Source organism: Hypanus sabinus, chromosome 11 (genome assembly GCF_030144855.1).
Source record: "Hypanus sabinus isolate sHypSab1 chromosome 11, sHypSab1.hap1, whole genome shotgun sequence".
NCBI lineage: Eukaryota > Metazoa > Chordata > Chondrichthyes > Myliobatiformes > Dasyatidae > Hypanus > Hypanus sabinus.
Genome location: NC_082716.1, coordinates 20895223 through 20911218, shown reverse-complemented (window position 1 = coordinate 20911218; position 15996 = coordinate 20895223). Strand labels below are relative to the sequence as shown.

General features: G+C 40.7%; 1 protein-coding gene across 3 annotated transcripts in view; it reads left to right on the top strand.

Annotated features, from left to right (window-relative positions):
* Window positions 1-15996, top strand: part of LOC132401744 (divergent protein kinase domain 1A-like) — a 77688-nt gene that overhangs the window by 51815 nt on the left and 9877 nt on the right. The window contains exons 5-6 of one of the 3 annotated variants that reach the window (XM_059983895.1): window positions 775-951; window positions 1029-2509. In XM_059983895.1, coding sequence (XP_059839878.1) covers window positions 775-951; window positions 1029-1841 — 990 coding nt within the window. In that variant the 3' untranslated portion in view covers window positions 1842-2509. Of the gene's footprint in view, window positions 1-774; window positions 952-1028; window positions 2510-15996 lie in introns of those variants that run through there. The other 2 variants (XM_059983896.1, XM_059983897.1) reach the window with 2 other exon arrangements.

Genomic DNA, 15996 nt, shown 5'->3' with positions numbered 1-15996 from the left:
AGATATCCAGCTTGTTTCTCTAAAAGTAAATGCCCACCAACATTAAAGAAGTAACACTTCAATACTTGTACAATAAGTTGCCTAGGGAAGATTTATTGCCATAACTCTGTTTAGCGTAAAGTCAATGTCAATACATTTCCACCACTGCTGCATACAATATCTCATATGAATGCCACTGCTTTCTTATATCTTCATCTCGTAGTTGATTCACTTGTGAATCATGTTCAGATCACTCAAAAAAAAATCATTCATACTACAACATATGAAAATAAACCAGACAGTTGAAGTTTCCAAGAATATGTCACCTAATCATTTTTCAGCCTTTGAGATTTCTCAGTTATTTTAGATAATTGATTATTAAACAAGCCATTGCAGTGTGCATTGTGATCATTTGAAGCTCTTGTCAATCCACAGATCCAGAAAAACACACTGCGAAAGTAGAAGGTACATAAAATTAGGAAACTGAATTTAAATTGCCTTTTTTGGCATCTATTCCCTGGATTTGCGATTTTAAACAGAAAATGCTAGAAAGGTTCAGCAGGTCAGGCAAGAAAATGGTTAACATTTCAGATCTGGAACTTTACATCAGAATTGAAAAAACCATTAGCTTTTTGTCTCATGGGGGCTGAGTTAGATAGAATGAAAGGAATATCTCTGGGGTGAGGCAAACTAAGTTAATATGGTAGTTGGAATAAGTTTATGTTGCTTTGTCTGTGTAAAGTGTTGCTACCAGCACATGACAGTTTTTATGAGTTTTTTTTTATTTCCTTCTAGGTATATAAAGGAGTATGGGATGAGTCACAGATAGTATTAAAGTGTAAGCTTGAAGAACTTCTCCACTTTGATTTAGATTCTAACATGGAACCAAGGAAGGAGATGAACTTATTTGACCAGCCAACTAAGGGCACTTCCATGGAGGAGTTTCGAAAAATGGTTTACAATCTCTTGAAGGTAAGCTTTTGAATAAAAGTTCAAAATCAGTACACAAGTCCTTCTGAGAACAAACTGCATAATTGTGTTTTCCTCAGGCAAAGCTCGGTGATCAGGCAAATCTTCAGGAATTACTAAAATTGGTTGTCACCGTAGCAGATGGAAATAAAGATGGCCACATCTCTCTTGCAGAAGCAAAATCTACTTGGGCATTGCTTCAGCTTAATGAGTTTCTGATTACAGTAATTCTACAAGACAAAGAACACACACCAAAATTACTTGGATTCTGTGGAGATCTTTATGTAACAGAAAAAGTCCACTACAGTTATCTCTATGGTCTCACTATTCCTTGGGTTTTGGAATTTTTCATTCCCTCTGGTTTGAGGCGCAGTATGGATCAATGGTTTACTCCTTCTTGGCCCAGAAAAGCGAAGATTGCAATAGGACTTTTAGAATTTGTTGAGGATGTTTTCCATGGAACATATGGCAATTTCCTTATGTGTGACCTGAATGCAAATAATGTTGGTTATAATACTAAGCATGACTTAAAAATGATAGATATGAGAAAAATTGTACCAGAGGTTAGTTTTAGACAACTTATTGGTGGTCGCCACTGCGAGACTGATGTAGATTGTGTCTATGGCACAGACTGCAGGACAACATGTCATCAAAGCAAAAAGCAATGCACCACTGAATTAGATCAGCCAAACCTGACTAAGGTCTGCACATTGTTGAAAGATTACCTTTTAAATGGTGCTCCTTCGGATGTGAGAGAAGAACTGGAGAAGCAGCTTTACTCCTGCATAGCCCTCCGAGGAACTGCCAGCCAAATGGAAATGGAACACTCCTTAATATTGAACAACCTAAAGACATTGCTGTGGAAAAAGATTTCTCATACAAAAGATTCCTAAACACTCCTGGAAGAACAGAATTCTACAGTATCAATTGAATATCATTGAGGGAAGAAACCATTTTTTGTGAAGGTTTTGTTTTTAGTTTGCCCATTGAGCACATTAAATCATATTGCTTATAAAATTAAAGGGAAAACCACTAGAGATTTTTATTTAATTTAATGGTTGTAAATTTGGCTGATTTTCTTTTAGAGGGTGGAAACAAAAACCTGTATTGCAGCATGATGACTTTTGTATGGTTTTTAACCACAGTTTGTAGCATGACTATTAAATCAACTCAAGATCTTGCTCAGCCTTAGTTATGTTGATGCTAAACTGGAAAAAATACTAAATCTATGGACTACTTCTTCTATGGTAGACAATTTTTAAATGTGTCTAAATTGCAATGGAATATGAATGCAATTTATTTTTAAATTGTTAATTGAGCACTTTATATTCGTATATTCACTTCATGAAATCCTGTGTGATGAGGGTACAGTATTTAAGAAATGTTTGTGTCCATAAATGGCCATTAATTTTTTTAGGTCATTTGTTCAAAAGGTAATTTTTTTGCATTAAAGTAATTTTTAAAAACTCATTACATGATTACATTTTTTTAACGTAAGTGTAATATGTATTAACTTCCATTCTCATTTTCACTTAACCTTCCTTTTTATAATGCAGTTTGTCAAATAGACATGAGCATGTTGCTGTTTATGGGTCCTGGGTGTGTACAAGTTGTCAAAGTGTATTTCTTGTATAACATTGGTAACTTTGGGATGGCATGAAGACATAAAAGATGCTATGTAACTGCAAGTCCTTTTCTTTCTCTCTCTATCATTCTGTGGGTTGTATTCAGTGAGTTGTATTCTTTAATCTTGCTAAAGTATCTATTTTTGAATGTCTTTTTGGGAGGTGGGTCCCCCCCCCCCACCAACAGCCCATTATTATTCTTCTTGCGGGTGAAATTGTAGATTTGAAATTGTTATCAGGTAAGTAAAATCACTACATATTGTGGGTGGAATATACTGCAGTGCACTATTACTAGAAGGAATGAATATCACCCTTGGTGGTTGGTTGCCTGTCCCCATGGGCTGTGTTTTGTCCTGGATGGTACTAAAATTCCTGCCTTTTATTGGTGCTTCATTCATCCAAATAAGTGTAATGGAATGTTCCACACTCCTTATTTGTGCTTTATGGACTGTAGGAAAGTTTTGCAGTCAGGATAAAATAGGGTCTTTTAAGAGACTCTTGGAAAGGTACATGGAGCTTAGACAAATAGACAGCTATGGGTAACACAAGATAATTTCTAAAGTACAGATTCGGCACAGCATTGTGGGACGAAGGGCCTGTATTGTGCTGTAGGTTTTCTATGTTCTGTAAGCCATCCACGGCATTTACCCTGTTGTGAGTTTCAAAGAAGTGGTGCAGTTGAATTCCTGGCCAATTTTGATGCTTGAGTTGTTGGTGGGGGACTTGGCACTATTAATATTGTCAAATATCAAGGGTATGTCATCAAACTCATACGGGAGATGATTAGTGTCGGATACTTGTACAGCAGAAATGTTGCTTGCTGTGTATTACCCCTTATAGAACCTTCACCCTCTAACTAATGAAGGCCAGTATTCTAAATAATATGGTCTTTTCTAACCATATTATTTAGCTTTTTTAACTTCCAAAGATATACAACTATTCCACAAGACACTACCATTCATGATAAATGTCTTAGCTTCATTGGTGCTCCAAAGTTGCACCCCCTAACATCGGTTGTCTTTCAGCTCATTTCACCAACAAAACAATATCTCTCTACAGTCTAAGACGAGGTTAAACACTACCTCTTGGTGGACACTACTAGTCCCAGACATCCAATTGGAAAAACAACACCGTACCATCACCTTTGTCTACTGACAAGTCAAATTTACTAACTTGCCCTGGACTACGTAGGTCCTAATCTTTTAAACCAGACTTTGATGTACTTATCCAAGACTTTACTTCAAGCCCATGTAAATCACTTTGACTGCACTGCCCTCGTTAATGCACTCTGATACATAGAAACATAGAAAACCTACAGCACAATACAGGCCCTTCGGCCCACAATGCTGTACCGAACACATGCTTACTTTAGAAATTACCAAGGATTACCCCAAGCACTCTATTTTTCTAAGATCCATGTGCCTATCCAAGAGTCTCTTAAAAGACATTATTGTATCCATCTCCACCGCCGTCGCCTTCAGCAGCCCATTCCATGCACTCACCACTCTGCATTTATTTTTAAAAAGAAAACAACTTGCCCCTGACATCTCCTCTGTAGCTACTTCCAAGCATCTTAAAACTGTGCCCCCTCATGCTAGCTATTTCAGCCCTGGGGGAAAAAAAGGCCTCTGACTATCCACACGATCAATGCTTCTCATCATCTTGCACCTCTATCAGGTTGCCTCTCATCCTCCATCTCTCCAAGGAGAAAAGCCAAAGTTCACTCAACCTATTCTCATAGGGCATGTTCCCCAATCCAGCGAACATTCTTGTAGATCTCCTCTGCACCCTTTCTATGGTTTCCACATCCTTCCTGTAGTGAGGTAACCAGAACTGAGCACAGTATTCCAAGTTGGGTCTGACCAGGGTCCTGTAAAGCTGCAATATTACCTCTCTGCTCTTAAGCTCAATCCCACAGTTGATGCACATTTTGCCTCCTTAACCACAGAGACAACTTGTGCAGCAGCTTTGAGTGTCCTATGGACTTGGGCCCCAAGATCCCTCTGATCTTCCACACTGCCAAGAGTCTTGCCATTAATACCATATTCTGCCATCATATTTGACCTATGAAATGAACCACCTCACATTTATCTGGGTTGAACTCCATCTGCCATTTCTCAGCCCAGCTTTGCATCCTATCAATGTCCCACTGTAACCTCTGACAGCCCTCCACACTATCTGCAACACCCCCAACCTTTGTGTCATCAGCAAATTTACTAACCCATCCCTCCACTTCCTCATCCTGGTCATTTATTAAAAATCATAAAGAGAAGGGGTCCCAGAACAGATCCCTGATGCACACCACCGGTCACCAACCTCCATGCAGAATTAGACCTGTCTGCAACCACTCTTTGTAGATCCAGAATTGGCTTATCCATAAAAAGCAAAGCAAGGTCCCTTTGGATGTCAGGCCTCCTTACTTTCTCAATAAGCCTTGCATGGGGTACATTATCAAATGCTTTGCTGAAATCCATATAGAACATTGAATAGTACTGCACAGTACAGGGTCTTCAGCCCACAATGTTGTGCTGACCCTCAAACCCTGCCTCCCATACAACCCCTCACTTTAAATTCCTCCATATACCTGTCTAGTAGTCTCTTAAATTTCACTAGTGCATCTGCCTCCACCACTGACTCAGGCAGTGCATTCCATGCACCAACCACTCTCTGAGTGAAAAACCTTCCTCTAATATCCCCCTGAACTTCCCACCCTTTACCTTAAAGCCATGTCCTCTTGCATTGAGCTTTGGTACCCTGGGAAAGAGGCACTGGCTATCCATTCTATCTATTCCTCTTGATATCTTGTATACCTCTATCATGTCTCCTCTCATCCTCCTTTTCTCCAAAGAGTAAAGCCCTAGCACCCTTAATCTCTGATCATAATGCATACTCTTTAAACCAGGCAGCATCGTGGTAAATCTGTTCTGTACCCTTTCCAATGTTTCCACATCCTTCCTATAGTGAGGTGATCAGAACTGGACAGAGTACTCCAAGTGTGGCCTAACCAGAGTTTTATAGAGCTGCATCATTACCCCGTGACTCTTAAACTCTGTCCCTTGACTTAGGAAAGCTAACACCCAATAAGCTTTCTTAACTACCCTATCTACCTGAGGCAACTTTCAGGGATCTGTGGACATGTATCTCCAGATACCTCTGCTCCTCCATACTACCAAGTATCCTACCATTTACTTTGTATTCTGCCTTGGAGTTTGTCCTTCCAAAGTGTACCACCTCACACTTCTCCAGGTTGAACTCCATCTGCCACTTCTCAGCCCACTTCTACATCCTATCAATAGCTCTCTGCAATCTTCAACAATCCTCTACACTATCCACAACACCACCAAGCTTTGTCATCCGCAAACTTGCCAACCCACCCATCTACGCCCACGTCCAGGTCGTTAATAAAAGTCACAAAAAGCAGAGGTCATTGTGGGAACTGATCATTGTGGGACGCTGCTAGTCACAACCCACCTATCCGAATGTACTCCCTCCACTATGACCCTCTGCCTTCTGCAGGCAAGCCAATTTTGAATCCACCTGGCCAAACTTCCCTGGATCCCATGCCTTCTGACTTTCTGAATAAGCCTACCATGTGGAATATACATCTACAGCTCTACCTTCATCAATGTGTTTAGTCACATCCTCAAAAAATTCAATCAGACTCGTAAGGTTCGACCTCCTTTTGACAAAGCCATGCTGACTATTTATAATCATATTATGCCTCTCCAAATGTTCCCAAATGCTGCCTCTGAGGATCTTCTCCATCAACTTATCAACCACTGAAGTAAGCCTCACTGGTCTGTCTTTACTCCCTTTCTTGAATAAGGGAACAATGTTCGCACCTTCCAATCCTCTGGAATCTCTCCCGTCCCCATTGATAATGCAAAGATCATCACCAGAGGCTCAGCAATCTCCTCCCTCACCTCCCACGGTAGCCTGGGGTATGTTGCATCGGGTCCCTCTGACTCGTCCAACTTGATGCTTTCCAAAAGCTCCAGCACATCCTCGTTCTTAATGTCTATGTGCTCAAGCTTTTCAGTCCACCGTAAGTCATCCCTACAATAGCCACAGTCTTTTTCTGTAGTGAATACTAAAGCAAAGTATTCATTAAATACCTCCGCTACCTCCTCCAGTTCCATACATACTTTTTCATACTTAAACCTTTTGTAAGCTTTTCTTGACTAGATTTTCAATGGCCTTTGTACGCCATAGTTCCTGTACCCTACCATCCTTTACGTCTCATTGGAACGTTCCTATGCAGAACGCCACCAAATATCCCCTGAACATTTCCCACATTTCTGACATACATTTCCTTGAGAACATCTGCTCCCAATTATGCTTCCAAGTTCCTTCCTGATAGCTTCATATTTCCCCTTACTCCAATTAAATGTTTTCCTAAATTGTCTGCTCCAATCCATCTCAAATGCTATGGTAAAGGAAATGGAATAATGATCACTATCTCCAAAATGCTCTCCCATTGAGAGATCTGGCAGGTGACCAGGTTCATTTTCCAATACCAGATCAAGTACAGCCTCTCTTCTTGTAGGCTTTTCTACATACTGTGTCAAGAAACCTTTCTGAACACACCTATCAAACTCCACTCCATCTAAACCCCTTGCTGTAGGGATATGCCAGTCAATATTGGGGAAATTAAAATCTCCCATCACGACAACCCTGTTATTATTGCAGTATTCTAGAATTTGTCTCCCTATCTGCTCCTCAATGACTCAGTTACTATTGGGTGGTCTGTATTTTTTTTAATAAAAGCAACAGTTGAGTTATTGACTCCTTCCTGTTTCTAGCTTCCACCCACAGAGAGTCAGTAGACAATCCCTCCATGACTTCCTCCTGTTCTGCAGCCGTGACACTATCTCCCACCTCTTTTGCGCCTCTCCATGTCCTTCCTGAAACAACTAAAGCCTGGCGCTCTTAAGTAGCCATTTCTGCCCCTAAGCCATCCAGGTCTCTGTAATGGCCACAACATCATAGCTCCAAGTACCGATCCGCACTCTAAGCTCATCCACTTGGTTCATGATACTCCTTCTATATCTCAAACCATCAGGCTGAGCGCATATCTTCTCTAACACCTGCCTATCCTCAGTCTCTCACTGCCTACAAGCTTCCTCTATTTGTGAGTTAACTGTTTTTTCCTCTGTCTCTTTAATTCGGTTCCTACCACCCAGCAATTCTAGTTTAAACTCGAATCTCCCTGTCAGGATATTGGTCCCCTTAGCTTCAATGCTAAGGTCTAACTTGCTGATGTCCACGTACCTCCGCTGTTGTGCTCCGATACCTCCTATAAAGAATTCAGTCAAATTGGTTAAGTGGAATCTGCTCTTGATAAACCCATGTTAGTCTGTCTTGGTCACGTCTCTACCTTTCCAAAAGATCATCAATCGTGTTGCTCAGAATTTTACCCACTTTCCATTAATGTTAGTCTCACAGGCCTGCAATACCAGGTTTTTCACTCTTGCTCTTCTTGAAAAGGAAAATAGTATTTTTTCTCTTAAAAGTCATCTGATACCTCACTTGTGTACAGTGAAAATTTAATTATCACAACCAAATTCACAGTAGTTTCTTCCAGTACCTCCCCATTACTGCTGGGATAAATCTCATCTGAACCTGAGAATTTATCCACCTTCAGGCCTGCTTGGATATTAAGTCTTTATCTGAGGAGACCTGTACCAGATTTGCATCTGCCCCCTTCACCAAATTCTCCAACAGCAACCTTTGTTTCCTTTTGCGAATACCTACCTAATCTATACTTTCTGGCTCCATTCAGACCAACAATGCAACTAATTGCTCCTGCTTTTTCCAAGTCATAAGCTTCAAGTTTATTTTGATCCTTGTTGGTATACTGTAGGAGGAAACGGTGGCTGTAGGATGGTGAGTGACAAACAACTGCAAGTTCAGAGGCATACCAACAGACTGTGTATCAACAATGCCATCTCTTTATGTTTATGTGATGTACACTGCTTTGTCAACAAAGGATAAACTGAATAAAATGTTACCTCACATTGTATGTTATGGATATTAATTAAATCTGCCCATAAATATAGCATCCTGGATTTCTACCATGTTGAGTTCATCAGCCTAGTATAAAAACCATAAGACATTGGAGCAGAATTAGGCCATTCAGCCCATTGAGTCTGCTCCGCTATTCCATCATAGCTGATCCCGCATCCCACTCAACCCCATACACCTGCCTTCTTGCCATATCCTTTGATGCCCTGACCAATCCGAAACTAACAACTTCTGCTTTAAATATACCCACGGCCTTGGCCTCTACAGCATTCCACAGATGCACTACTCTCTGGCTTAAAAAAAGTTCCTCCTCACGTCTTTTCTAAAAGGTGGCCCCTCAATTTTGAGGCTGCACCATCTAATTCTGGATACCCCTGCCCACAATAGGAAACATCCTCTCCATGTCCACCCTATCTAGGCCTTTCAAAATTCAGTAATTTCAATGAAATCCCTGTGTTCTGCTAAATGTCACTGAGTGCAGGCCCAAAACTGCCTGATGCTCTTTGTTAACCACTTCATTCTTAGAATCATCGTGAACCTCTTGTAGACTCTAATGACAGCGTATCCTTTCTGAGATATGAAGCCCAAAGTTGTTGACAATACGCCAACTGCAGCCTGACTGGTGCCTTATGAAGGCCCAGCATTATCTCTTTGCTTTTATATTCTAAACCCCTTGAAATAAATGCCAACATTGCATTTACCTTCTTTACCACAGACTCCACTTTCTGATAGTCTTGCACAAGGATTCCCTCTGAATCCCTCTGCATCTCTGATGTTTGAATTTTCTCCCCATTTAGATAATAGTCTGCACTATTGTTCTTTTTACTAAAATGCATTATAATTTCCCAACACTATATTTCATCTGCCATTTAGTTGCCCATTCTTCAAAGTACCTACCCCTCCACCTACCTTTATATCTTCCACAGACTTTGCCACAAAGCCATTAATTCCATCATCTAGATCAGGGGTGTCAAACTCAAATACACAGTGGGCCAAAATTAAAAAATCGGTACAAGTCGAGGGCCGGACTGGTTCAGTGTTTATTGCAAAACTTATTGAAATGAATTTATTATACATATTAACCTGGAACTAACAAAGCTTAGGTTATTGCCTACAAAAACAACATTGAACATTAAATAAATAAAAAATCAGTTGCATTTATTTCTTATGGCTTTATCTGCAGCTTTTCCGGAGTAATTTCTAATGAAAACATTTTTCCACAGGCCAACACTCTGTGATTCACACTAGTCTAAGCCAGATACTTGGCATCTCATCTTGGATGCAAGTTCATCAATGTTTGGAGTCAGGCTCTGAACTGAGGAAATCCTCAGAATTGAGTGAAGGTGTTCATCAGAAAGACTACTCCTGTGTGATGTTTATCTTCATCAAAGAGAACAGTTGTTCACACATATGTGCTGCCAGACATAGAGAGCATTTGAGCAGCTTGGGTACGCAGCTGGGGCATTGTGTCGAGAATGAAACGTAGAAACTGTGCAGCGCCCACCGAGTCATACTTTGCCTTGAGTGTGTCACTACATTGGAGTTCAATCAGCTCCATTTGTATGTTGGTTGGTGCGCTTTCCACGTCAGCTGCAAATGGATTACTGAGCAGTTCAAACCTGTTTTTTTGGGCTTCAAAGTCGGCAAATCGTCGTGTGAAGTCGGCACCAAGTATGCTAAGTTTTTCAGCAAACTTTGCACGTGGGAACACTGCGGTAGAAACCTGCTCTTTCATAGTTTGGCAACACGGAAAATGGCTCAAGTTTTCTTTCTGCATCTGCGTCTCCCACAGGCGCAGCTTGGTTTTAAAAGCCCTCACTGCAGCGTACATGTCTGTGATCACACAACCCCGCCCCTGAAGCTGCAGGTTGAGCGCATTGAGATGGCTTGTGATGTCACATAGAAACGCCATTTCACAAAGCAACTTTTTATCCCGGAGCTCTGTTGTGTCTTTCCCTTTGCTTTCCATGAACTGACAGATCTCCTCACGCAACTCGAGACATCTTTTCAGCACTTTTCCTTGGCTTAACCATCGCACCTCTGTGTGATATATTCTGAACCCAACTCCTCCAGAAACGACTTGAACTCGCGGTGATTTAAACCTTTGGCTCTTATGAAGTTAACTGCTCGTGTTATGGTGCTCATTAGATGTTCCATTTTCAAGACTTTGCCACACAACGATTCCTGGTGTATGATTCAGTGATAAGCTGTCAGCTCACCTGCGCTGTTCTCCTCCCGCATCTTCTCATGGATCCTGCTCACCAATCCACTCTTTTGACCGCACATCGCGGGCTTCTGTTTCTTGTCCAGATGCTTGTATTTGTCGTGGTGTTTCGTTTCATAGTGTCGTCTTACGTTATATTCTTTAATTACACAAGACAAACAGGTTTGCCCTTTATATCTGCGAACATATACTCTGCCTCCCACCTGCCTTGAAAACCCGTTTTCAAAGTCCACCTTTCGTTCAGCCATTTTTGGGGTGAGGGATAGCTGAAAGTTGACCACACGTGACTAGCGCCATAAGGATGCTGATGAGAGAGTAAGGCAAGCGCGAGCAATGCACTGGCAGTGCATTGTGGGATTTGTAGTATTGGTGCATGCAATATAGCGGTGGGCCAGCTCTAATAGAAAAAAAAATTATTCATTAATGATATTCAGGAAATAAACCAGGGAAACCGAATAAACACTAAAAACCCTGAAAACCTGGTACCTGAATAAACTTAGCATTAGCCATGTCATACGCCACAGGCGCTTCGATTACTGGGGTCAGCTTTAATAGTAATTAGATATTACCTCGCGGGCCAAAGATAATTCCACCGCGGGCCTTGAGTTTGACATATATGATCTAGATCATTGGCAAACAATGTGAAAAGTAGCAGTCCCAATATAGACCCCTGTGGAACACTTGTCACTGACAGCCAACTAGAAAAGGCCCCTTTATTCCCACTCACTGCCTGTTGCCTGTCAGCCATTCCTCCATCCATGCCAGTGACGCTATAGGATTTTAGCAGCTTCCTGTTACCTTATCAAATGCCTTCTGAAAATACAAGTTAATGACATCCATTGCCTCTTTTGTCCACCCTGCTTGTTATTTCTTGGAATTTCCCTTTACAGAAACCACACTGACTTTGACTTATTTTATCATTAGTCTCCAAGTACCCTGAAACCTCATCCTTGGTAATAAACTCCCAACATTTTCCCAATAACTGAGGTTAGGCTAACTGGCCTATAATTTCCTTTCTTTTGCCTTCCTCCCCTCTTAAAGAGTGGAGTGGTATTTGCAATCTTCCAGTCCTCTGGGACTTATCCACCTTAAGAACTTTTTCCATTGTAACAGCAATGGCACTCACTCCTGCTCCCTGATGCTCACAGATCTCTGACACACTGCTAGTGTCTTCCACAGAGAAGACTGAAGCAAAGTACGCATTGAGTTTAACTGCCATTTCTTTATCCACCAAGTGGATGTGGGACCTAGTCATCATTGTTTGATGATTCCAATCCAGTGAGCTATCATGTGTTGTTCTTAATATTGTGTAACAGTGAACAGTTTCAGTTTTAGTATCCTTCTGCAGGTATAGAATATTACACATGCTGACTGTCCTGTTTGCCCAATGCAAGAATCCATTTCTAAGATTTTTCTATTGGTCCAATCTGGACTACCCTACCAGTATCAACTGTTCTTGCTCAAAGGTTTAAAAGATCCTATTCATCCAGTTATGGCTTTTCTGATTTTCACTTGTGATTGCTACAACCATTCTTTTCTATGTTCTCTATTCATTACCTTAGTTTTCAGATCTTCACTAACTTCACCACTGACTTATTTGCAATCACCTAATCATTCTCCAAAACAGACATTTCCCCTATTGGTTTTGGTGTATTGACTTTTTCAGAGCTGCCCAATTAATAGAAATCTGTTCTATTTTTGATTTAAATCATCTAGAATAGATGAAGATTCAAACTGAAGGTAGCAGTGTAAAAGAGTTAAATGTGGTATTACAAAATACCAAAACAGGTGCTTTGCAGGCTGGATAAAGGGATTGCTGATGGTTTTTTGTAAAAAGAGGCAATAAACTCTCAAAATAGTTGTTAACATGCATAGATTTTCATTTATAATGGCAGCATCAGTTGAGTATCATACTTCAATAGTCAAAATTTAATTTCCTAAGCATCTTATCAACACACATAAGTAGACTTTGCAAGGATAGACTAAATTGTTTCCTCTTTGCAGACAACAGCACACACAAAATGCTGGTGGAATGCAGCAGGCCAGGCAGCATCTATAGGGAGAAGCGCTGTCGATGCTTCGGGCCAAGACCCTTCGTCAGGACTAACCTTATGGAAAGATAGTAAGAGATTTGAAAGTAGTGGGGGGGAGAGGAAATGCGAAATGATAGAAGACCAGAGGGCAACCTGATGGCATGAACATTGACTTCTCTAACTTTAGATAATGCCCCTCCTCCCCTTATTACCCCATCCCTGACATATTTAGTTGTTTGCCTGTTCTCCATCTCCCTCTGGTGCTCCCCCCCCCCCTGCTTTCTTTCTCCTGAGGCCTCCCATCCCATGATCCTTTCCCTTCTCCAGCTCTGTATCACTTTTGCCAATCACCTTCCCAGCTCTTAGCTTCATCCCATCCCCTCTGGTCTTCTATCATTTTGCATTTTCCCCTCCCCCCACTACTTTCAAATCTCTTACTATCTTTCCTTTCTCTTAGTCCTGACGAAGGGTCTCGGCCCAAAACGTCGACAGCGCTTCTCCCTATAGACGCTGCCTGGCCTGCTGTGTTCCACCAGCATTTTGTGTGTGTTGTTTGAATTTCCAGCATCTGCAGATTTCCTCATGTTGCTCCTCTTTGCAGATGCCAGATTTTTAGGTAATAAATTTATATGCATTTTATTCCCTGTATGTGCTATCCATAATTTCTGAAGCTCATCTGACAAGAGCTTTGCCAGGATAAAAATATTTGAACACACGGTGCATTATCTTGTAAAGAAAGATCGATGTACTAAACAATTGTATTTAATTTCACATCTTAACTTTGTAAGCTCTTCCTTTAAGAATGAATCAAACAACTCTGAGTCAATTTTTTTATCATCAAGTAGGTGCATAGCAGTTAGGGCTTTGTCAGAATCAGTTCCTACTATTTTGATGCTGTCACACAAATTTGTTACTTTATAATTAATAAATCAGCTATATGCCTCTTTCTTAATGGTGATGCATTGTCAATGAATACTTAATTGTTAGTTGCTCATTTTCCCTCTAAGTTGTGTACAAGTTCCTGTCCTGTGTGCATGATTTTGGAGGATCCACATAGAAGCATGCAATATTGGTAACTAATTTTCAAAATCAAATTTACAAAATACTTATGATCTGCTATGCCAAGCAGCCCTCTAATTCTGATTTCGTTTTTATGACTACCTATTTTATGAAAAATCTGAGGATTGAGGATGCAACTTGCAAGTTTCAGGGCCTGAGTGACAAGAAACCACAATCACAACTGTGGCTTTCTAAATTAAGAATGTTTTGTTTTCCAGTTCTATGTGTCCAGCATGGATGGCATTCCCTTAAATATAGCCTGGTAATGAGGTAATTTAGTATTATACTGATCTGGATGGTGAACAGAACCATTCTTAAGCCTCATTAAGAACCTGTAACAACTGCTGTTCTGGTAACTTCCTGTCCTTTCCACATGACTGCCTTCCTCAGGTTTCTATTTTTATTATAGTGCAGTGCACACCATTGCACTGCATTGGGGTGCAGTGTGGTAACAAGTCAAATGATGGAAAAATTGTTTCAAGTTGGGGTGGAGTTTTTGCTACTCTGGACATTGCCCAACTTTCCTATTCTTTTAATGCTCAAGTTATTTTACCTGCTAACCTCTTAGGTAAGCAGTTCTTCACAGGATTTCATCAAAACTATAGAACCATAGAACACTACGGCACAGTACAGGCCCTTCAGCCCTCCTTCTTGTGCTGACCCATATAATCCTTAAAACAGTACTAAACCCACACTACCCCATAACCCTCTATTTTCCTTTCATCCATGTGCCTGTCCAAGAGGCTCTTAAATACCCCTGTTTTAGCCTCCACCACCATCCCTGGCAAGTCATTCCAGGCACTCACAACCCTCTGTGTAAAAAAAACTTACCCCTGATGTCTCCCCTAAACTTCCCTCCCTCAATTTTCTACATATGCCCTCTGGTGTTTTGCTATTGGTGCCCTGGGAAATAGGTACTGACTATCCACCCACCTATGCCTCTCATAATCTTGCAGACTTCTATCAAGTCCCCTCTCATTCTTCAACTCTCCAAAGAGAAAAGTCCCAGCTCTGCTAACCTTGCTTCATATAACTTGTTCTCCAATCCAGGCAACATCCTGGTAAATCCCTCTCCATAGCTTCCATATCCTTCCTATAATGGGGTGACCAGAATTGAACACACTACTGTGTTCAAGTGCGGTCTCACCAGAGTTTTGTAGAGTTGCAAGATTACCTCTCTACTCTTGAACTCAATCCCCATTAATGAAGCCTAGCATCCCATAGTTATCAACCTATGCACCAACCTTGAGGGATGTATGGATTTGAACCCCAGGGTCCCTTTGTTCATCCATATGGATGAGCGTACAAAACTCTTGTACATCTTCCCCCAAGTCAGATCGCAAGTGCCCAGAATACACCCAAGGTTTAACAATTGAAATTGAGATTTCAGTTTAGAACCAATGTAACTTACATGCTTTTTAAACTCGACATGCTGCTTTAAAATGTTGCCTTTACTTTATGCTTTATGTTCATTTCTCAATCTTACTGTTGTCTGGTCAGCTAAGTGAATTGGTTATCTAAACTTCAATTGCTGTCCCACCTATCTAGTGACCTTTAAACCCTTACCATTACAAAATATTCAAAAGATATGCTTCCACCTCTAAAATTAAAAACACTTGCAAGCCTGAGGTTATTTTACTTAATAAACCACTTACGTTTAAGATTAGTTCTGAATTCTCCCACAATTATCTTTGAGGATGTCCCTTTAAGAATTTATTTCATGTTAATTCCCTCTAACTTTTCCAAACTCCAAGCCAAGCCTGTCCAATCTTTATTCATAAAAATAACCAATTAATGAGGTATTGGTTAAATAAGTCTCAGTATTGCTTCCTACAACTTGCATGCTTCCTTAAACAAAATTGTTTTTGTATCAGTTATGGTCTCAATGTTTTAAGTATAACCTCCTTTGTGTGAGTCTGCTGAAGAGTTTGGGCCTGAAACATCAACTGCCTGGCTTACTGAATTCCTCCAACATTTTGTGTCGCTTGAATTTCCAGCATCTGCAGATTTTCTCATAATCAGTGTTCCTAACAACTTTCCTAATTACTTAGCAGGCTATCAGGTGTCTGTATATGGTTCCTAT